Source organism: Falco biarmicus, chromosome 8 (assembly GCF_023638135.1).
Source record: "Falco biarmicus isolate bFalBia1 chromosome 8, bFalBia1.pri, whole genome shotgun sequence".
Classification (NCBI taxonomy): Eukaryota; Metazoa; Chordata; class Aves; order Falconiformes; family Falconidae; genus Falco; species Falco biarmicus.
The window spans coordinates 11,787,263-11,811,474 of record NC_079295.1 but is presented as its reverse complement, the minus strand read 5'-3'; the positions used below and the strand labels follow the sequence as shown (position 1 = coordinate 11,811,474).

Genomic DNA, 24,212 nt, shown 5'->3' with positions numbered 1-24,212 from the left:
CTGTGTGTGCCTCCCTCTAGTAAGCAAAGGCACATACTCAGTTGCTGTCGAGACTTGTTGCCGTTAGTTTACGTTTGGCTGCTGGCTCAGTAAAAAGCAAATTACCTCTCGCTTAAACAGAAGCCAGCTTTTAGTACCAAAGCATGTACAGAAGTAGCTGGTGCCTCCCTACACTGCTTGAGGGGCACATTTTCTGTTCCTGCAGGAGACAGGATCCTGGGATAGATGAACCTTTGATTTGTCCAGCTTAGCCTACAGTACTTTTTATGTCTTTATGCTATGTAGTTGCTGCTACCTATTTGCAGACTAAATCTGTATTTGTGAAGCAGGTATTCAAGGGGCTGTTTTGTGCTGTCCTCTTTTTGACAGGCCTTGGATAACGAAGTCCCTGTGGATGTTATTCACAAACTCACAGCCATTGATAAGTGGTTCCTGTACAAGATGCGCAGCATTGTGAACATGGAGAAGATCCTGAATGAGGTGAACAGGTGAGAAAAACCCCAACAGCCCTGTCCAAGGATACAACAGTCCTCCTGGTGATCCTTCTACTGGGAACATGTGGCCCTTAGCCCAGGTGCAGTAAGTGCTGAGAAGTTTATTTTAGTGCTTGGAGTAAGCAGTGTTGTCTTAAAACCCAGGTCACTGCCTCACCCAGACAGAGGAAATTTCTGAGAACACTTTTTTTTTTTTTTTTTAAATAGTTTCTTTGAGTACTTAGGCATCTTGGCTGTTCTCAGGGGTTATGGAAGTTCTGGTTTATTTCAGAAAATCCCCACTGTATCTCCGAGGCTAAGGCTGAGAATGAAGATGGCCTGCAATGGATAACAGCAGTCTGCACTCATGTACCTAGGACAGAGACAGCCTTCAAACACAGGACTTGTCCTGACTTACTACACTTGAGGGTCAAATACACTGCATTTTTTTCTGGCCTGGCCATTTGATTTTTAAGCTTTTTTGCCTTGCTGTGGTCATGCAGTATGTGTTGCTTTTGTACTGCACTTTCAAACATCTATAATTCCGGACATATTTAAATATAAATCTTCTTCTTTCTTCAAGAAAAATGACCATATAAAACTAAGCAGAAAAGATAGCAGTAAATTAAAGTCCTGGGCTGTATTTCAGTTCCAGCCTCTTGCTGACTTGAGCTTTCCCTTCATGGTTTACGAGGTTGGGAGAACCTCCTTGCTGAGTTATTGGCAGTATGTTGGCTGGCTTTTCTGCTTTGGGTACCCGTTGTGTTAGCCACATTTCACCGCATGATGGCACTGGGAGCGCACCGTAGCCAGTACATCACTCGGATGCTAGCTAGTTCATCTGTTGTTGATTTCTGCTGCTTTGACCAGCTGCAAGGTTTTAATTGAGCAGCTCTTGCTCTCCCTTGTCCCCTAGAACAAGCTGGATCTGGAGCTAAACAAAAATAAATACGGAGGGAGACGCTGAAGAGAAGGAGTAGCTTGATTATTTACAGAAATCTATTGTTTGGCTGCACAAGTTTTTGCCCTCTAACATCTGTGTCATGTTGTATTTGTCTCAAGTGCCTTAAATATATGTATCTGTGCAGCTCCTGAGGAAGAAAAACAATATATCCAGAATCAGTTTGATTTCCTCGCTGTTGGAGTTGCATGCTCTGAAGGATGCACTTGGGACCCCAGAGGTTGGTCCCATTCTCAGCTGGTATAAATCCAGCATCAATCCACAGAGGCTAATCATGCTGAACTGTCCTGTATCACTGAGGTGCCTTTCCCTTTCTCTGAGGTCAGGTGCAGGTGATACTACTACTGGTAATGTGATCAGTAGCTGGTACCGTCCCACATAGTTTTTCATCTTTCTAATGACTAGGCAGCAGACTCTGTAGGTGGCCTGCTACAGAAAGCCCGTTTGCAGTATCCAACCCTGCATTTGTGTCATACACAACCAGTGACTGTTGTGTCCCTTGTAAGTGGATTCATGCGACTCAGATTGCTGGTGGTATAAATTAACGTGGTCTCATTCACATATCAGTGCAGATTTTCACTCCCCTATCCTTATTCAGACCTTCCCAAGGAAACTGTTTTACCTCACAACCTGCATTGGAAGGAGGGGATGGACTGTCCGGCTGTGTTATGTTGAATGCATGTTGGCGCAAACACAAAGAGCTAAGGAAAAAAAAACTTCTGACCTGAACTAAGAGACTAGTCCAGTGAGCCATGTCAGGAAACACATCTCTGTGATAGCTGAGGGAAAGCTAATTGAGTGATGCAAATGAGACTTGGCACACATGTGCTCTTCTTGCAGCCAGCTGTTTCCAGTCCCTGGCATGCCTGGTATGAGTTTTACCTGTGCTACAGGATTATTTCCAATTGAAAAGAATGAGCTGTGACGCTGTCATTGCTTTAAATGTTTCTGTTGTTGAAACGCAGCTACCAGAACCAGAAGCAGTTGCCCTGTTCCCAGGCAGTGCTGCTGGTTACAAGCTCGCTTGCTCTGTTCAGTCAAATCCAGCTCTTCCTTTCTGCCCTGGATTGGTTTGGGGGTCCTTTGCAGTGAGGTTTTGCATGCAGTTGGAGTAGCATCTCTGCCAAGAGCCTTGATTTGGGTCCTGCAGAGCTGTTGTAGAGACTGGTAACAAGGAGATGGTCTCTGCCAAGAGGAAATTTAGAGCTAGAGCAAGTGGGTATGACAGAGATGGGGAAGAGGAGGGTCAGAGGCAGGTGGAGGCTTTTGTGAGCAGTTCAGCAAGCAGCATTCACACACTGCCTTGCATCCTCACCATGTGGAGCAATTCAGAGTTGAGAAGAAGGCCTCACCAATTTACGCAGGGAATCTGTTTCCCTATGTGAAAGGTTGTATGGGATAATGTTATGGGGAAAAAAAATCTTTCTAACCTATAAGTGTTTGTCCATTCTCAGTGGTGTATAGGCAAGGAAAGGCCAGCAATTTGCAGAGACAGCAGAGACTGGGAAGGGTGCCCTCTGCCCCTTTTATGTTTGCCCCAGTGAACTTATTTCCCAAGAAAATTGGACCTGCTGCTGGTGAGACTGTATAGCTTTTGTCATGCACCAATGTTTCCATTTGACTCTGCCTCTGGGCCTTCTAAGATGGAGAAACCGTTGTTTCAGGTTAGGTGATTTGGCTGCAGGAAAGCGAATGGCCTGAGTTGAATTGGGAAAAGAAAGCCATATTGAGAGTATGTGCAAGAATATCCAGTAATATCACACATGTCAAACATGTGCCTCTCCTGTCTCTCTTGTGACCTACATATTTTTATTTTAAGTGGAAAATTACATTGTGCTTTTTTGTTGTTTTTTGACTGATTACCTTCATACTTTCTGTAATGTATTTAACTATAACCTTCCCACCATGCACACACACGCAAACAAAACACATACAGAAGGAGCAAGCACCATCCCATGCTGTCAGTCCATGAACAGGTGATGGTGTATGAAGCAGTGGCAGTGCAACAGGATGTGCTGTTATCAGGAAATTCTTTCCCTAGATTTGGCCTCACCTGTCCCATAAAAGAAAGTGGAAGAGAAGAGCCCTGGAGTGACCCCACTGGCTGTTCATCAGACTGACAGCTTGTGAAGGAGATGGAAATTTGAACAGACCATGTCTAGCGGTCTGAGGCAGACAGGAGTGAGATGTGACTTTAAAGCCACGATTACGGGACCCAGTCCAGAGTGAGTCAGATTTGCAGTAGGGTCCAGTAACACCATCATCCCCCAGAGCACAGCCAAAGCCCAGTCTCGGAAGTAAGATCTGGGATGTGTTCCACTCAAAACACTGGTGTCCTGGGTGCAAGGCAAAGCCTCTTCTGGTATTTGCTTCTATTCTTTGACTGTCTGCAATGGGGATTTGCTTGTGCATGGTCATGTTTATTTTTATCTGGTTTTGTGATCCCTGAAAACTGTGGCTATATGCAAGGAGAATGTATGATAAATACCACTAAAACAAGTAAAGAGGTAGGCAGCTGTAGTGAAATCATCACTTATGCGCAAGTGATGCGGGGACAAAAGCCTTGTTGAAAATCAGTAGGACTTGTGCTCCTAAGTCACTTAGGCATCTCTGTAGAAATTGGACCTGCAAGTGATTGTATTTGCCATTACTTGGGAGCTCATTAGGATGGGGGAAAAGGAGAGGTAATGGGGTCAAGTTCACTGCTGGGGAAAATCTGAGTAAGACCCAGGGAAGATTGGCCATCTTGCAACAGACAGAAGTGTGAGTATATTGCCCAAAAAGGAACACTTCAATATTGATAAAAGGCTGTAAAGTCAAATTCAAGTGAGAAAAGAGGAGAGTGATAAACCCCAATTTTGCAGTTGAGGAGCAAAGTGTAGAGATGGTAAACTTGCCTGAAGTCTCAAAAACAGTCTCGCAGAGCAGTGACCTGAACTCTGCTTTCTTAAACCTCAACTTTTAAAATTAACCTTAATGAAAATAGCAGATTTTCCTTTTGGTGGATACCCAACTAGCCAGCCTACTAGCAGCGGGCAATGATGGCATCAATCACATTTTGATAGCTATATACTTTGGAGCTTTGTTTTGGAGGAGAACGTGTCCTTGCTCTGTGGACATTGAGTGAAAACACCTCCTGGCATGTGGTTTGCTTGAAAGGGGTAAGAGCAGTCCTAAGTATCATTCTTGTCGTTCCTAAAGAGATATAGGTTAATAGAGGGGAAAGCAGAAAAAAGTGGGAAGGCGCAGACCCACCTCAGCCCAGCATTTGTTGCCAGGTGCTGTGCTTAGTGGCCCATGGAAGAAATTGTTTATTGGAAATTCCTTTTTGAAGCTCATGTCCTTGGGTCTGTGAATGGTGTGCTTTGAAAGCTGCTTGCTGGAAGCATGACTGGATTTTGAAACATGGTTGTGGTGGAGTAGCCCAGAAATACAGGTGCTGGAATTAAAACCCAGTTCCAGCAGGTGACCTGGGAAACAATGCAGGGAGGAAAGATCAGACAGACCATCAATAACCTGTGCTCTTTCACAGTTGCTCTTGCACACCCGCTCTTCTCAAAAGCAGTGTTTCCGCTGACTTGCGTGCTTTTCAGACAGGTCAGAGAGCATAAGTCAGATCTTGTGTGGGTATAAAGCAGAGCAGGTCTAGTGACACTAAATGAGGCTGCATTGATTTATACTGTTTGAGAAGCTGTCACCGACATATTTGTAGTACTCACTTTTGACTAACTGGGGAGGTTACTTTTGTCATCTTTGTGAACTGTGGGGCAGGGAAGACTCGGGAACAAGTTAGGAGTTCAGTGCATGAGAGGAATATGATATAAGCAGCTATTCAGCACTGCTGTTTGTGCTTTGCGTGGATCTGACATACGATGCTATTTGTCTTACAGAGCCACCAGTAATAAGCTCATGGATGCATTTTCTTTCAAAGCATCTGTACGATTGTAAAAACAATATGCATTTTTTTCCTAGATACAGAGGATACACAGACATTGCCCCTTAAAAACCATCGAGGAATCTCTGTAGCCAGTGTATGCGCTACCAGAAGCAGGGGGGTCTGTGCCATGGTATCCCAGCAAAGACAGGAAAGCTGTCTTCTAAGAAAATATGCTTTGAGGAAGCATCTATGACTCATTTTTTGTCTGTGTTTTGGTGTGAGCTGCTGCTTCAGTGTGTCACTTCATCCTAGGTGTGGGTCATTTAGATCTTAGGGCACAGCGTGGGGTTCATGTTACTTAAATCAAGATGTCCACAATGAGATTTATTAGCCCAGGGACCTGAATGTTGAAGATGCAGAGTGCTGGAATGATGGTTGTTGAGTGAACGAGATTTGTTGGTTTACAGCTCCTGTTTCCCTAAACACTCCTTTGACAGCTTTTTGTCAGTCATCACATGAGTTTCTCAGGAGTGGAAAAATGGTAACAATCTGTCTCCTTGAAAAGAGAAGCAGGGAGGGAATTTATACCCCAATCTCATTATTTTAATTGTAGCATGTTCAAAATCTTGTAAAACAATAGGAGCATCAAGGAAGCCTTGGAGTAGAGCAGGACAATGAGGAAAAGAGGAAGAATATGTCTTTGTACATAATCCAGCCTAAAATCAAGTAAGCTTTTGAAACCCTCCAGGTCTATGAGTACTGAGAAGGGATGAGCTCTCTTAGAACTGGGCATTAGGCTTATCGGTCCCAGTGCCTCTTGCTTTTGGTCCACTTTGCTTGCCATAGCGAAACTGTAGTCTGGGCTTAAATCCACCCCTTCCAGATTTAGGAGGAGCTGAGTTCAAGACTGATGGGCTGAGACTGAATGTGCTCATCTTTGCAGCTCCTATGTGCATGTCCAAGCCACATGAATAGCTACTGAGGTACACCAGAGGTGACCTACAGGGGTGAGCCTGTGGGCTTACAGGGCAGAAGTTAAATGAAGACTCAGTATCTTGTCCCAAATGCTCCCAGCCACAGCTTTGGCCCTCAGTTCACAAAATATTCCTGATCTTTTTGATCAAGACCCATTAACATGTCCCTAAGTTGTATGTGGATGGGCATAAACTTGACAACATACCTAAAATGAAGCAGAGCCTGATTTGGGAGACAAGAAAAAGAGTGCTTCTTCCCATATTGAGCTGGGACTTTCTACTGGCATGTTTATTTAGCGTTACTCCTAAACTGGTGGATCAGATGAAAGCCAGTCAAGTGGAAGAGAGGGCCGTGCTGAAGTGAGCAGGCTCTCCTGATAATTGCAATGCTGCTAGCGTTCCTCCAGTCAGTTAATAGATTTCCCCAGGTCCTCTGTGCCAGGTTAAAATTTCCTCATTAAGGGGAATTTATTCCATTTCCTTTTATCATTTATTATTGAAGAAGTGAGTGGATGGAGTTCCAAAGATGACAGGGTGGAATTTTAAACAAAAAGCAACAACAAATCAACACTGGAAGCTGAAACAGAGGCACAAGCAAGGTTTAGGAAAGGCTTGTATTGTTTATGAACTGCAAAATGTGCAGGGAACTTTAGTTTTCCAAGGAAGTGAACAGCCACTTAATGATCATGACAGTGTGCAAAAGTCTAATCATCTGGCTTTGAAGCTCTAAAACTTCTGCCATTTTGCAAAGGTGAAGGTTAAGGAAAAGGAGCATTATAGAAGTCTGGAATCATGGCCACTTCATCTTCCCTTGGTTTTGAATTGATTATAAACCAGTGAGGGAGTTTAATCTTTGGAAGACTTTTTGCTCTGTGTTTGAAAAGTAAGCAATGCTCCAGGGGAAAGCGGGAGGCAGTGATGTAGGACTGGGTCATGTGGTTGGGAATAGCCAGAACTGAGAATTTTTTTCTTCTCTTTTTAGTGCTGGATTTCTGGCGAGCTCTTGGAAGATTATTTGCACTCAAGTGTTCAAAGGGATCAGTCTGATTCTGCGTTGCTAGCTTTAGTGTCTCCAGCAAGTCTAAAGGGCTGTCTTTGAGCAAAGGCGGTGGGAATGCTGGATCTTAAAAGCCGTCACCCTTTAACCTCTTCGTGCCTCAGTTTAGCTATCTGTAAGATAAGCGTCACCCTACCATGCTGTTTGATTCTTTCTTTATATTATTTCCATGAAAGTTGAGACATGGATGCTAAAAATTACACTTAGTAGTAAATGGAAATTATTCAGGTATGAAGATCTATGTCCTGTACATGCAGCGGCAGCCTGATTTCCATACCAGTGCTGAGGATTTGAAGTCTTACTTTGCCTGCCCCTTCTTCTTGTTGTGCCTCCAAATCCCTGGAGCTGCCTCAGAGGCTTTTGGCAATTTCTTGTCTCGCGACATTTTCTGGTTTCAAGTGCTTTGAAAGCAGCACTTCTGGGTGTTTGACTGTTGCCAATTTTCTGTTACAATATTAAATAGCAAAATGGTTAGATCCCCAGGGTTGGGTTGTCAGTTCTAACTTCTCCTGCTTCATGGTGAGCTGAGTGCATTTCCTCCATGTTATGCTGCTTCCACAGCAGAGAGAAATGAGAAAACCCTTCCTATCTCAGTGCTGCTTGAATAGAAGTTCCCACCACATCTTTCTTATTAGCCACATTGAAAACTACATCTCTTATCTTTTCTTTATCATGCGTTGGGAGTAGCAGAGGAAAAATTGCACCGTTTCATTTCCCCTTTAGGTACTCAGCTTTCTCTTGCACACTGGTTGTCCAGTACAAAACTGGTTACCTTTTTGCATGGATTAGTAAGTGTCCTAACCTAATTTAAGCTGCTAGCCCAAGGCAAATGAATCATGTCTCCAAATAATCACTGCTTCTATTCTACCCACCCTGCTGGGGGGGGGCGTGGTGTTGGAAATGACAATGAATGATACTGTTATAATAAGATACAAAAAACTCTACTGAAACAAGCTGCAAATGAAGGCAATTTTCTTTCCCTGTCAGTAATCAAATGACAGCTAGCTGTGTGTGTTTCTGAGGCAGAAGGGAGGGAGAGCAAGGGAGTAAACTGCGCTGAAACAGGCTCATTTTCTTGGGGTCATCAGGTCTGCTCACTTGTACTTAAGAAATGCTGAAATCTAGGAGAGAAATCTAATGTGGCTGTGTTCTTCTTAATAGCTGGCATGGCTAGCATCTGTTTTGCCAGGGAATTGGCAGATTTTGCTTTGTTTCCTCCGGTAAAACACCCATCCATGCCTTCAGTTCTGGCATTCATGGTTTATGCAAGAGGTCCTGCTTCTGAGTTGCTATCAGCAAGCAGAAAGGGTTGAGGAGAAGCAGAGGAGTTTTGTGGTGGAGGCGTTGGTGCTTGGGAACCGCAGGGTTTAACATACTGCAGTGCTGCAAAATAGGGAAGTCTTGCTGCACCCAGAACTAAATCCAAAACCGGGGAGGCTCAACCTGCTGGATTAGGCAGAACTGTCTCCTTCTGACCCTAGCAAAGAGCAGGATCTGCTGGAGTAAGAAGGGTGATGTGGTGGAGGTTTGTGGAGATGAAGGGTGGACTCCTGCCTGGAGTCCCTGAGGGCAGAGCAGGCTGGCTGTGGGAGCCGGGCTGGGACACAGAGCACCGGACAGCAGTTGCAGTGTTTCCCTTCTGCAAATCCTCGCTAGCTGGCTGCTATGCTATTGTAGGCAGGTGGAGCACTCTGTTCTCATATTGCAGAGGAAGGAGACGGGGCATTGAGGAATACATAGAGGAAAACCCATCTACCCAGGGATCTGAACCCAAAAGTTTCTGGTCCCCACTTCTGCTCTCAGAACAGCTGGTTTGGCACTTGTGTGACTCTCACCTGTTTTACGCTAGCCTGACTTCACAGAGGGCAGCAGAGCTGCTTTGTGCCTAAGCCAGGGCGGAAAATCCAACCCAATGACTCTCTTTCATGCTTCAGCTTCCTGACACATTCCAATAAAGTGGCCTTACCCCTCTCCTCACACTCAAATAACATAATGCTATTTATTTAAAAATACCATCAAGCAAAGGACATCATTCAAAAGCTCTGATTTAGGAAAATTGCTTGTTTGTTAATCATTTCCTTTTTCCTGATTCAGAGCTTGCTTGCTCATAAAATATTGATTTATTGGGCAGGCAAGGATGCTCTTGGCAATGAAGATGAAAAGCAGAAGTGCTGATAAAAATACATAGGCCTTTATATGTTTTTGCAAAAGCTAAGCTTAGGAAAGGTAGCTTAGAAACAGAGACAGGCAGAAACTATAAGGGCTATAGGTGGAGTCAAAAGAAACTGGAACAAAGATAATGTGGGACAGAAGAAAGTAGAGGGAATAAAGGAGGAATGGAGAAGATTTAAAAAATCAAAAGCAAAATGGGCAAGAAAACTGCTGATCTTCAGAGATGGCTGGGTAAAGAAATGCATTTGAAATAAACAGCAAAAACTAGGAGTACTGAAAAGCAAAACCAGGAGAACAAGAACACAGGGAAGCATTGACAGACCCTAACTGCAAATATGAAATCAAAAACGGTGCCTTTGCTTTACCCTGTCTATCCCCGCCCCCTCATTTTCATAATGCAACAAGTAGCACAAATTATAGGGAAAAAAGTATACTTTATAATTGAGACTGTCAGAAAGAAAAAAACTACCTTGCCTATGAGCATCTAAAGGTCATGTCTGCTATGTACCTCTGAGGTCAGATGCTTTTTCAAAAGACTGGCCATTTTTGAAGGTAGACAGAGTATCCTTGTCAACAGAAAGAAGGGCTTGTCTGGGACAAATTGTGGTGTTTTGAGGCAAGTTTTTCCCCAGTTCAGCAGGGTCAGGGGACAGTTATGCCTCTGAATGTCTTGTCCCAGAGCTTCAGGAATTTCATGCCTTTGTGTGGAGTGGGGCAGCTGCAATGAGAGGCAGGAGATGTGAGTACATACATAATTATTGATCCAGCCCAGTCTGGTGAGGAATACATTTTGAAATTTAGACTGGGAGGAAGTATGTAAGGGAGAGACTGAGTTAAAGCTTGGACATGGAGGTGTCGGAATACTGAACCCAAGAAAGGAGTCACTTCAGGTCCTCTGTGGAGGCTGTAGTGGTAAACAACCATACAGTTGTTGTGGCTACAGTGACCTTATACTAGCGTGGTGGAGAATGCTGCCTGGGAATTGATGGACCTTATCATGAGTCACTCAGTCCTATCTCAAAAATGTAAGGAAAGAAAGTGTTTCACATCTTAGCATCAAGCAGTCTGCCTTTAGACTTGACTTATAGGTGTTTGTGTGGGGCATCCAGTACAATAAAGATCTTTTGTGTGTGAGGACTGCATAGCTTAGCTATGTCTTAGCTTAGTCTTCTTCCTTTTCTTGCCTTCATGTGCAGTATGGAAGACACAAGCACTGGTGTGCCTTCTGAGTATTCCTTAAAGCTTCATGCAGATGTGTTTTTTGTATTTAATCCTAGTGAAACAGTTCCAGAAGAGACACTGAGGAGAGCCAAACAGATTGGGTTCTCCGACAAACAGATTGGGAAGTGCCTGAAGCTGACTGAAGTCCAGTGCCGTCAGCTGAGACTGAGGAAGAATATCGTACCCTGGGTGAAACAGGTATGTGAGAAACCTCGTTGCTCATGGTGGGGGCTTCCGAGAGTGCAAGGAGCAGGAGACTTCCATGTCTTTGGAAACAGCTGAGGTAAACAAAGTGGAACGTCTGGCTCTGTTAACATAACTCCATGGGAGTTCTGACACTGACATTAGAGGAGAACAAATTTCACCCATGTAGCTGTTACTTCTGCACTGCAGGCTTCCATGTAATGACATGAATATCCCCAAAGCAAGACTCAGAATATTCTTGTTCCTATTCTGTGTGGCTGAGGGAGAAACACAGCTATCTGGCTTCAGGAAAAGGCAGAGAATGCTGGCCCACTGTGGTGTGTCTATGAAAAGTGTAATATGTCTTTTCTCTTGGTAGTAACTTTTTACGGGCTAATACTTTATTTGAAGTATGCTATTGTTATGGGTTCATTTGCTATTCATTGTGATAGCAGGAGCATAATGAGCTCATCTAGTATTCATGGCAGTGTCACTAGTGCTTTGCTAGGTGTTCTGCTGCTGCATTTAAGGTATGTTGGTATTAAACTGCCACCAGCTGGTTTTTTTGCCCTTAAAGGGGGGGGGGGGGGGGGGAGGGGGAAACAACCAACCCAAGCTACTGAATGTTTCTGAAAGAGCCCATCTGTATCCTCAGGCCCAATTCCAGGTGCCAAATCTCCGTCTGTTCCCCAGCTGCTGTTTTCCTTCTATGTCCTCACCTGGCCCACAGAAATGTGCCTGGTCTTGCACTGTGTTCTTTCAGCTGCATATGGCACTGCAGTGCCAGATTGATTTGTGTGCCAAGGTACCCTTAATAAGGTCATTCTACTTACGCCTGCATTTGTGGCTTCAAAGCATATGTTTCTTCTTGAGCCATGAAGTGTAAGTCACAGTATTAGCAACAGTAATGAGCAGCAGACGCTTACATAGTGCTAATGACGTAAGGTGACATTCTTCGTTATTCACAAGGATTTGGACATCCAGTGGGGATTCCCGAAAATACTTGAAGAAAGGACAGATTTTTAAATGGCATAGCATGTAAAACTTCATGTCAGAACTGCTTTAATATTGTTCCCTGGTCAGTAGAATACACAGAATGTGTAGGAAATGTTTCAGCTGTTCATTCAGGGAACTTCAGCAATTGCTGGTGACCTAGAAGGACTAGTTACCATGTATGACATGCAATAAGTAGTTGACACAAATAGTTTGTGAACGGCCTAGTAGGCAAATTATTCTTCTTGGCTCTCTGGTGACTAGTTACATAAGAAATTGTTGAAAACTACATATAGGGGGTGGTTGAAAATCACTCTTGCTTTGTATACCATTTAATTATCAAAGCATGAGTTATATTGTAACATAAATATGTAGTACTTACACTATTGGCTGCTACTTGGCATGACCTCAAAGCGGTATTCTGTGCATGTTTGTATTCAGTGTGGGAGGAAGATGGGGTCAAGAGTATAGTGTGAAGATCCCAGAGAGCGCAGCTAAAGAAGACAGGAGACCTGGCGGAATGGAGATCTGTGTAACTAATTCTGCCAAACTAATTGAAGAATGAGGGCCTCTGCAAGAAGGGATGAATGGGGAAAGTTCCTGGGCTGTAAAGGTGTTTGACCAAAGAGGTGTAGGCTAAAACTGTAACTTAGAAAGGGATGGTACACTGTCCCACTGAGTGAACTGTAAGGCCTGGGGGGAAGGCCAGGCACGTGCTGTGTTGCCAGTTCACATCACCTCCTTTTGAGGAAAGACATGATGGGAAATAATAGGACAGAAATATAGGTAGAAAAGGAAAGAGGGAAAAGAAAACCCCCCAAACACCTGCATCTAATAAAGATCTAGCACTGGCCAAGTCACAATGCCTCCTCTTCTTCCCTGTACAGATTGACACGCTGGCAGCAGAATACCCAGCAGTAACTAATTACCTATACATCACGTACAACGGGCAGGTAGGCACATTTGGAAACAACAGTCTCATTGCTGTCTGATTTGATCTCTTTCCCCTGTGCTGCATTATTTCTGGAGATCTTGCAGACGTCTCAGTCTCTAGCAATTATTTTGGATAGTGTTACATGTAATCCCCTTACAGCAGGCCTGGAACTTTTTCTTGCTGAAATACTGATCCAATGCACTTAGTGCTAATGCCCCTGTGCTGTTATGATCCTGTCCTATGTCACCTGTACTTGCACCCTCTGTGCACAGGTCAAGTGCTGGGAATGCAGAACTCATGCCTTACTCATCTCATCCTAGCATTTATTTTCACGTGAAACTTAGCAGCTCCTTAGGCTGCTTGAATAGCCAAATCAGAGATGCTGTGTCTCCTTTGGTTTGGGTGCAGCACTGCTAATTCTAGTAGAGTTGCACTTGATTTACACTGCAATAAACGAAATCAGACTTGAGCCCTGAAGGATGAGGCTGTTGGATATGGGCTGAGCACCAGAAACTGTTTATTCTGAAAAGCATGGAGTTAGGTGCTGTGGAGTGCAGATCCTAATGACTTTTCTCCCTCCCTTCTCAGGAACATGATGTAAAATTTGATGACTGTGGAGTGATGGTGTTGGGCTGTGGACCGTATCACATCGGTAAATCTTTCTTACAACTCCCCTGTTCTCCTTGCACCCTTGAGCCTTCTTTGGATATTCTTGTGGTTCATTTGTTCACCTTCTCATATGGTGACAAAACCCTCCAGAGCACAGTGCACAGGACATCAATTCCTAACACAAGATTTGCCTTTTACACTTCCTTGGAGACTTCATTTCACGCCCTGGAAAAAACAGGAGAACTTTATTACTTTTCACTTTTCACTTAGTTGTGATTTCCACAAAGTTTTAGGGAATTTTTAAAAATCTTACTTTTTGCATATTTTAAGGTCTTGAGAACCTGATACCTTGTATAGAAGTTTGTTGCTCCCACACCTATCTTATATGTTTACTGCCAGCTTATGACTGTGTTGTTATATACAATGTACTTTATACGTTTTATTGCAGTAGGTATAGGTGACTATGAAAATATTTTGGTATCTTCAGCTGCTTTTGTATAAGCAATTCTCTGTATGCTGTTTTTTCAGCTGACTCAGATGATTATGCAGTGTAAGAGTTTCCTCATGTCTATGAAGAATGGGTAGACAGACTGCTAAATCCTGTATATGATGACTTTCACTTTTTCTTTTCATGGATCCTTCCAAATAGCTTGCAATTATTCCCAAGGAAAAAAATTGCTTGTTATTCAGAAATATTTTTGCTCTGCATCTCACAAGTAGTGGTGACGGGTTTTGAAAGCTGAGGTTTAAAACTGCATCCATTTGTTGTGCTTGGATGGATAGGTCACGTGCTACACTCCTGTTGCTGTTTGTCTTTTTGAACTCAGTTTCCAGTATGAATATTAGGATGAGTGAAATCAGGAGGAACACTCCATGATTATGCTTATTTTTTGCGAATGCTTCTGCCAGTCAACATGCTTTGTAATGTGGTTACAAAAATGAACATAAAAAGGATGGCAGTGTTGTTTAATAATTTGATTGAATGTATGTGAATACATTTTACACTGTTCATCCAAAACTCCTGATTGCTTAGATTAGCCGTATAGGTTTGATATTAGTCTTACCTGTTCTGTAGCTTTGATTAGATCAAGACAACCTCTGGAAGAGGTTGCAACTAAATAGAAGCTGCTAAAAGAAACCGTTACTTGCAACTCTAAAAGATTTTTTTTCTAGGTGCAATAGACTGGTTGATAATTTTTTCTTTTGTTATCCTTGGAAGGCAAGTAACGAGTGTTCTTTTCCTCTGTGCTTTTAGAATTGTAATCATAATACAGTAGGATCAACTTGATGTTCCCTGTGGATTTACATTTACAAAACATGAACAGGTCAGAAAGGGCTAAAAGATTTAGATTTGGATAGAATTTAAACATGTGACGCTACTTTTTTAAAAAACAAGATTCTCATTTCCTTTGTGAAAACTGAGGTTTAGATTAAAAAAAGACCCCACCTTTGAATTTTATTTGAAAATATTTTGAAATATATTACAGGAAAATCTTGAATATGTTGACACTTTTGAGAAGAAATTAAATTATTTGGGGGAAGTGTGAGGTCATTTCAAAAGTCAGGCTATATTCTGTATTTAAAAAGAAAATTATCCAAAGAGAAGAGTCTCGTTTTGAAGTTTTCTTGTTATTGTGAACTAGTATGTACCGATTCACATCACAGTTCTATTTGGCAGCTGCACACTCTTGAACTTCAGAGCTTGCTTTGACGCACCTTGCATGCACACGTAAAGGCTCGCTGAGGGCCTGAGGTGTAGTGTGTGACCTGTGCTCTGTGGGGGTATTGCTCAGATATTCAAGGTGGCGGTTGTTCTTCGCTTGCTGCTAGGAGCGTATCTCCTATCCTGGCAGGGGGCTTTGTTTGTGTGAAAGTCGGCCCTGAAAGCAGTATAAATAAGCTATCCCACCAACTGTGTGGACCAACGGAATGCTCTGTGAATTTTAAGGTGTGCACATAGATTTAACGTGATTGAAACCTGAAAGTGAGTTCAAAAACATGACTGTATTAAGGTATTAATTATCTTCTGAGGAGCAGTGTCTGGTTATCTTACAAAAGCCATTACTAGTATTACTAATCATTTGCTGTCTTGCCTTTTCCCACTGTTTGGACATGGCTGTTACTGGAAGTGGCTTGAATATACTTACAAGTGGTCAGGTTGTATCTAAAGCAGCCAGATGGGGACTCCAGGTGACCACTGTGTCCCGAGGCTGAGGTTTTGTATTGTGTAAGAATATCTGAATAACAGAAGTGGAATACAAAAAGTGAACGGACATCTGGTGATTCTTCTGGGAAACATCCAGTTTAAGATTTGATTTCCCTCTCTTTTCTGTGGGGTTTTAGCTGAGGCCTAGGCATGTTTTGAGGTTCCTGTTTGACAGAAGTAGAGAAATAAATTGTGTGCCTGTCAGTGAGTAACCTGTGACAGCCATCTGTTTGTGACTAGGTGGTGGAGGCAGCAATTAAGCATAGCCTGAATTTCCAATGTATCTTGTCACACAATTATATACAAAAATAATGATATCAGTGGTTAATTATCATGTAATGACTGTGAATGCGTCATGATGAGGCCAAGGTTTTCTTGTAGACTGTAAGCATGACCATTTAATGATGGTTTTTAATCTGCATAATTCTCTGTTTATGGTACCCCACTTAGATGTTTGAGCATAAAAAATTATAGGACAGTAGCTGTTAGCGCGGGTCTGGACTCCAGCATCACCCGAAGCCTGCAGTGTTACCCAAGTCCCAAATCTTGTAGGTTGCCCAACACTGAGCATCAAGTCCTGGTGCTCACTGAGGCACCAAGTGACTTCCTCCGTGCCTCTTTCCTTTAGAGGTGGCCCCAGTGCTTACTCAGGGTTCAGGACGTTAGGATGTGCTTGCATCACAGTGCTGCCATAGTCACTGTGGCCTTTAAACTGAGGTAAAAGCATCACAGCGTGGCTCTAAAAGTGTTGTTCTACCTATTTGCCTTATCTGGAGTCAATGCACAGGAAAGTCAAACCCACAGAGCTGTAATTTTTCTGTTGTTAGGTTAGCCATACTCTGCTCTTCCGGAAAGTAAAATACCACTTCAGTCTTCTGTATTTTAAACCCATCTGTACAAATGCTTCATGTTTCCTGGAGTAAACAATGCTGTCTTATAATAATGGGCACTCAATTTGGTCACCTGTAAGCTTCTGTCTCTTAAGTTTATCTCAAAGCATGTTGGTTGGCAGGCAGTAGTAACTGGATGGGCAGCAAGAGCAGACACGAGCGTTTATGAGTGCAGGATGACAGACGTGTTACGGAGGCCTGTCACTCCTGAGCAGCTGAGCCAACTTACCTGTTGTGCTTGGAGGCTTACGTTTGTGGATGATTAGTTTCCGTGGGAGGACAATTAGATTTCTTGCTCTGAGCTGACAGGAGGCAATGCTGGTGGGTTTTTTGTTTTTCCTTTTTTAAGCTTGAGTGCTGGAACGTCTGTTTATGTTTTCTTCTCTGCATCCCTCCTTTCCTTGCCCACTTTTCTGTCTCCTGGCAGGCAGCAGTGTGGAGTTTGATTGGTGTGCTGTCTCCAGTATCCGCACGCTGCGTCAGCTTGGCAACAAGAGCGTCGTAGTGAATTGCAACCCAGAGACGGTGAGCACAGATTTTGATGAGTGTGACAGATTGTACTTTGAGGAGCTGTCATTGGAAAGGATCCTGGACATCTACCAGTATGAGGTAAAGAAAAGCAGAAGCACAATAAAAAGCCATGAAGCAAATGAAACTTTTCAAAATTCATGTCACTAGCTTGCTTTGGCGGAGCAGCTGGGGGTGAGGGGGGAGAGCTTGCTAGCAAAAGCTGTTTGGTTTGGATCCCGATGTTGCATTTTACACATCGTTGATGTTCCTAGCAGACTGCTCAATAATGAATGCCAAATAAATATTAAATTATTTTGCAAGATGCCATATTGTGCAATATTTACAAGCCGATTTAGTTTGCTGCACAGTCATTTATCGCACAAATTGTTCTGCCCTTGCGGTGCTGAGCTTTAGCATAAGCATATCCTTGGCTTTAAGCACAAGCATTCCCTCTGAAGCAGTAAAACAACTTATGTGCATAACGGTAACGTGTGCTCAAGAACAGGTTGCAGTCATGGCCTTGTTGGCCATGCAGTGGCAAGACAGTGGCAACGTGAAGAATGTGGTCCAGCACGCAGTCAGGAAGATCGGGAAGGGGCATTGGAATGGCCATCAGACCAAAACGTGTTCCAGCTCCCGATCCAGACATTGCAGTTGTTTGTTAGGAGGTTTCAAGTGGTCAGAAGTGCTGATACTAAGAGATGGAGATGGGTCCCAGTCAGATTTGGTGATGGGTGATACATAATCTAATCAATCGGTCCCACAATGGAAAATGTTGCTTTCTAAGTGGTGACACACTCATCTTGGATTTGTGGCTGAAGCTTTCGAAGGTGCTTACCGGAACTTCATCTCCCTTGAAATTCAGTGCAAGCTGGATGTGTAACTTGCTGAAGCGACTTTGCAGAACCCGGGCCATGTTAAACATATGATTCCTCTAGGCTCTTTTTCCCAGTACATGACAATTTCATCTCATCTCCTTTGTGATTGGGTGCCAGTTTCTAAAATGGCTTTATAACCTGGCCACACTTTGATCATTCCCAAATTTGGAGCCAAACCAAAGCACATCAGAACTCAAGTCCTAGTCTCTAGGCTCTGTTCTTAAACCATTTGTAAAATACTGTCTAGGAGCATTTTTAGATTGCATGTTGATACTTTCCTATTCGTTCATGTTGGTTTACCTCTTCAAATTTTCATAAAAACAGGGACTGTTACTGGAAAGCATAGATTTAGGATGGACCAAAAGACTGGTGGCTCTCTGGAGTCTTAAAGGCTAGTCTTTGACTGCTTTATAATTATCCATAAGACTAAGCTCTATAAGCATTGAACTCTTGTTTACTTAAGCAAAACTGAACTTCTGAACTTGGGTTGTGAAGGAAACTGGTGTGACAGTTTGTCAGATAAATAACACTAATGAAACACAGCATCTAATTACTGCAGGATCAAAGAGAAGGTAGAGATAGGTGATGAGGGAGCAACTACTCATTAAAACACGTAGTGCTAGTAATTAGCAAGTTGGGTAAGAAAAACATGTGAAAGGAATAATGCATACATACTGAAACTTGCATTATCGGGCTTGTCACAGCAGGGGTCGGTGAGTTTGATGGGAGGCATTGCAGATCTTAAGGTCTAATAGCAGCACCCTGTGGTACCCAGAGGTGAAGGGGAGGGCCGCTGTTGGCAGTTCTCTAGCTCAGCCAGCTATGCTCATCAGGTGGGCTATGCTTATGCTTCCGGGCATGTTTTTAGCCTGTCCTGCCTGTGAAGTAAACAAAAAAATGATTGTTAGAGGAGAGAGGGTAGGGAGGGGACAGCAGGAGCTGAGGTGGTGGGAATAAAAAGGGCGAGAAGAGAGTTGGGAGTCTGCAGAAAATTCTGCTACTCCGACTTGGATATGAAAACAACCAATTTGGTGTTTGCTCTGGAGCTGTTAGAGACATCAGGGCCTGAGCCTAAGCATCCAAAGCTAAGGTTGTGCAGTCTAATGAATCCCAAGATGAGTTATAAATACTCAGATGTTTTACAACACTTTTCTTAAGTGGTGACAAAAGGGAATGGTATCATTATGCCCCATTTACAAGTAGGGAAACTGAGTCGCCGAGGGGTAAAAAGACTACAGAGTCATGCAAAAAGATGTAGGCAGACCTGGGGACAACCTCCAGATCTCCAGCAGAGTGTAGTCTGAAACATAGTATTTGCTATATTTCCTTCTTTCTTTTTTTTTTTTTTAAAAAAAGAGTGAGCCAAATGCTAATAACCCGTTAACAGAATACTTCCTCAGGCAAATGCAGTTGGAAGTTGGTCCCTAAGGAAACAATCAAGTTAAAAATTCAGGATCTGATTCTGAGATCTCTCACCAAGCTTGCAGATAACTCTCTCTCCCAACTTCACATACAAACCATGAATAATGCCATGATTTCAGATTGATCTTTTAAACTCTTTAGCTCATTAACCTCCTCTAGTGTTCCAATGTACAATGAACAGTGGCAAATACTCGGAAGTCCTAAATGGTTGGCAAACCACAGGGAAAACTATCAGCAAACAATGGACACAACCCTTTGCCCTCATTAGAGATGATACATCAACTCCCTAAATGTTGTTAGGATTAGTAGAAAACCTTGGGTAACTATTAAGCTTAAATCAGTAGGTGCACTGATTGTCCCAGTTTTTCTGATTAGAAAAATTAGGCTGCATGGAGGAGCAAGATTACCAACAAGACTGGGGGGGCTGGAACTTGCCTACCAAGAGCTGCTCACAGCTTTGCACAGTCCTATCCCAGGGTCATACTCAGCTGTCCCTCCTCAGAAAAAGAAGCTCTCCCACGTGTCCCCTTTTACTTCTTCCCCTCCAGCCGACATTCACAGCTGCTCTGACTCACCGGAGACTGAGGTCTGCACATCAGTGCTGTGCTTTGGAGGGAAGTTTAATTTACTGTGAATATGTAAAGTTAGCTGGTAGTCTATGAGGACAATAATTTTTAAAAAAGTAAAATTCCTTCCCTCAGATTTATTGCCTTTTTGTTTCCAGAGAAGATGTTCCCTTTTTATTTTAATATCTATCTGCTTGAGGGCCTCTTCTGATTCTTCTTCCGTTTCTAGGATCATTCTGAACCAATTCATAAAACTAAAGGAGGCTCTTAGGTACAATTTTAATGGTCTAATTTGTTTTCAAACTCGGGTAAAAAGAAAACCCAACTCTATTACTAATGACATAAAAGCAAGATAGTAATAAAAGGAATGATTTTTGTTATAAAGGGAGGAATAATTCTCTCTATGCTTTTTCACTAGATTTTTTGTAGCATATCTTTTAAAGATATGTAATGGAAGGATGTTATTAATTTTCTTTAGAATTAAAATATGGGTGATGACAAAGTGATAGGCAGTGGAGTCCGTTTCTGTCTGCCCGCATTTCTCAGTGGAGCAGTCCTATTCACTAGCAGGTCAGTGGGCTGCTCTTTGGGCAAGAGTATGCTTTGGGAATTAAGAGCAGGATTTTAAAGGAAGAAGTGTGCAGCAGCTGAGTCTCAATTTATCATAGAATCATAGGATGGTTTGGGTTAGAAGGCACCTTACAAACATCTAGTTCCAATCCCCCTGCCATGAAGGGACCTTAAAAATCATCTACCATGGGCAGGTATGCCTTCCACTAGACCAGGTTGCTCAAAGCTCTATCCAGCCTGGCCTTGAACATTTCCAGGGACTTGGCAACCCATTCCAGTGTCTTGCCACCCTCACAGTAAAGAATTTATTCCTTATATCTAAGTCTAACCTCTTTCAGTCTAAAACCATTACCTCTTGTCCTGTCACTACATGCCCTTGTATAGAGTCCCTCTCCAGCTTTCTTGTAGGCCCCCTTTGGGTACCAGAAGGCTGTGACAAGGTGTCCCTGGAGCCTTCTCTTCTCCACGCTGAACAACCCCAACTGTCTCAGCCTGTCTTCATAGGAGCGGTCCTCCAGCCCTCTGAGCATCTTCCTGGCCCTCCTCTGGACCCGCTCCAACAGGTCCATGTCCTTCTTCTGTTGGGGGCCCCAGGGCTGAACACAGTGCTCCAGGTGGGGTCTGATGAGGGTGGAGTAGAGGGGGAGAATCACCTCCCTTGGCCGGCTGGCCACGGTTCTTTTGATGCAACCCAGGATTTTGTTGGCTTTCTGGGCTACAAGCACACATTGCTTGGCCATGTTGAGCTTCTCATGCACCAGCACCCCCAAATCTTTCTCCTCATGGCTGCTCAAAATCCATTCTCTGCCCAACTTGTATTTGTGCTTGGGATTGCCCTGACCCATGTGCAGGACCTTGCGCTTGGCCTTGTTGAACTTCATGAGGTTCACATGGGCCCACCTTTCAAGCCTGTCAAGGTCCCTCTGGATGACATCCCTTCCCTCCAGCATGTCAACTGCACCACACAGCTTGGTGTCACCAGCAAACTTGCTGAGGGTGCACCCAATTCTAGTGTCCATGTCACTGACAAAGATATTTAACAGCACTGGTCCCAGTAATGATCCCTGAGGAATGGCACTCATAACTGGTCTCCACCTGGACACTGAGCCATTGAATGCAACTCTTTGACTGCAAACATCCAGGCAGTTCCTTACCCACCGAGTAGTCTGTCCATCAAATCCATGTCTCTCCAGTTTAGAAACAAGGTTGTCATGTGGGACAATGTCAGATGCTTTGCACGAGTCCAGATAGATGACATCAGTTGTTCTTTCCTCATCCATCAACACTGTAACCTCATTGTAGAGGGCCACCAAATCAGTCAGGCACAATTTGCCCTTAGTGAAACCAGGCTGGCTGTCACCAATCATACCCTTTATTTTCATGTGCCTTAGCATAGCTTCCAGGAGGATCTGCTTGATGATCTTCCCAGGCACAGAGGTGAGACTGGCCAGCCTGTAGTTGTCTGCATCTTCCTTATTCCCTTTTTAAAAATGGGGGTTAAATTTTGCCTTTTCTAGTCAGCAGGAGCTTCACTGGATTACCACAGCTTCTCAAATATGATGGACGGTGCCTTAGCCACTTCATCCACCAGTTCTCTCAGGACCTGTGGATGCATCTCATCAGGTCCCATTGACTTATGCACCTTCGGGTTCCTTAGATGGTCTCAGACCTGATCTTCTCCTACAGCAGGTGGTTCTTCATTCTCCCAGTCCCTGCCTTTGCCTCCTGCGACTTGGGCTGTACGGCTGGAGCACTTGGTGAAGACTGAGGCAAAAAAGCCATTGAGTACCTCAGCCTCTTCCATGTTCCAGGTAGTCAGGTCTCCCGTTTCCTTCTGGAAAGTGCCCATGTTTTTTTCTAGCTTGCCTTTTAGCACTGAGATACCTGTAGGTTTTCTTGTTGCCCTTCGCATCCTTGGCCAGCTTTAACTCTATCAGGGCTTTTGTTTTCCTAACGTAGTTCCTGGCTGCTCAGGCAATTTCTGTATTCCTCCTGGGCTGCCTGTCCTTGCTTCTGCCCTCTGTAGGCTTCCTTTTTGTGTTTGGGTTTGTCCAGGAGCCCCTTGTTCATCCAAGGAGCCTCCTGGCGTTTTTGCTCAACTTCCTCTTTGTTGGGATGCATTGCTTCCTCTGTGTTGGGACACATTGCTTCTGAGCTTGGAGGAGGCGATCCTTGAATATTAACCAGCTTTCTTGGGTGCCTCTTCCCTCTGGGGTTTTATTCTATGGTACCCTATCAAGCAGATCCTTGAAGATGCCAAAGTCAGCTCTCCTGAAGTCCAGGGTAGTGTTCTTGCTACTGCATGCTCCTCACTGATCTAAGGGTCTTGAACTCCACACTTTCATGGTCACTGCAGCCATGGCTGCCCTTGAGCTTCACATTCACCACCAGCTCCTCCTTGTTGGCGCAAACAATGCCCAGCATAGCCCCTCTCCTCATCGGCTTCCCCTATCACTTGGAGAAGGAAGTTATTTTCAACACATTCCAGGAACCTCCTGGATTGCTTGTGCCCTGCTGTGTTTTCCTTCCAACAGATATCAGGATGGTTGAAGTCCCCCATGAGGACCAGGGCTTCTGAATGTAAGGTTGCTTCTGCCTGTCTATAAAGGGCCTCATCCACTTGGTCTTCCTGATTTGGCAGCCTGCAGCAGACCCCCACTGTAATGTCATCTGTCCCTGTCTTCCCTTTAATCCTGACCCATAAGCTCTTGGTCGGCTCCTCCTTCTTCCCCAGGCAGAGCTCCCTGCACTCCAGCTGGTCACTGACATAGACAGTGACACCCCCTCCGTGTCTTCCCTGCCTATTCTTCCTAAAGAGCCTGGTGAAAAGGGAAAAAAAATTATCTCCTGAACTGTATATTAGCATGTTCAGCAAATAATAATCTTGAAGACCTTGGGATAATAAATGCTGCTTAAATGTCATACGTTTTAGTGGATTTTTATTATGGTAGGAAATTAACCATATTATTGTTGAGCAGGGTTTGCAGTAGCATTTATCATCTGTTTTTTCTCGGTCACTTCTAGCCCATCCTGCCCTCAGCTTGCAAATTGTCCACTCTAAATCCCTTTAAATCCCTCATTAAGAAGTCCCTCTTCCAGAAGGCCAGTGGGGCTAACTTTCTTCAGGAAAAACACACTTGTTAATTAAAAGAACATTGATAGTCTAAAAGTTAGATCCAAACTGTGGATCTCTTTATTTATGTTTCTCGTTTGTTAGGGATGGGTAAAAGTGTGTAAACCATATTTGTTTCAAAAGAGCTCTTCACTGCAGCTGTACTGTGGGCCTGATTCTCCTTTGGGCAAAGTTTCACGAGCTTTAATTTGGAAGTAAAGTACCCTTAATTTAATTACCCTCAATTATTACATAATCTAAAAGTAACTCATATCCTCATAATTGTTGTGGATCCTCTAAGGCCTTTTTTTACTATTGAAAATTTTCAAACCAGACTACATTGTACTTGAAAGCATTAGGCATTCTTATGTAAAAAAAATGCCCATATTTGCACCTGAAGAAGGATGTGTATTTGCAAGCAAGCTCACCTGTCTCTTGTTATTTGCCATTTATTATTTCCTCACTTAAAATGTTGTTGTTGCCCAGTGAAAGACATGAAATTTGCCATTGTGGCTGGGGGATGCTGTGCCACCTGTCCTGCCTCATCCATGTCTGGAATTGAAGTGCTTGCAAATAGCCTGTGAAGAAATGAGCATGTATAACA

At 43.5% G+C, this 24,212-nt stretch overlaps 1 protein-coding gene across 1 annotated transcript in view; it reads left to right on the top strand.

The window, feature by feature from the left end:
• CPS1 (carbamoyl-phosphate synthase 1) overlaps window positions 1–24,212 on the top strand; it is a 100,003-nt gene that overhangs the window by 46,918 nt on the left and 28,873 nt on the right. The window contains exons 21-25 of the mRNA XM_056350543.1: window positions 370–488; window positions 10,792–10,933; window positions 12,799–12,864; window positions 13,434–13,497; window positions 16,978–17,159. Coding sequence (XP_056206518.1) covers window positions 370–488; window positions 10,792–10,933; window positions 12,799–12,864; window positions 13,434–13,497; window positions 16,978–17,159 — 573 coding nt within the window. The remainder of the gene's footprint in view (window positions 1–369; window positions 489–10,791; window positions 10,934–12,798; window positions 12,865–13,433; window positions 13,498–16,977; window positions 17,160–24,212) is intronic.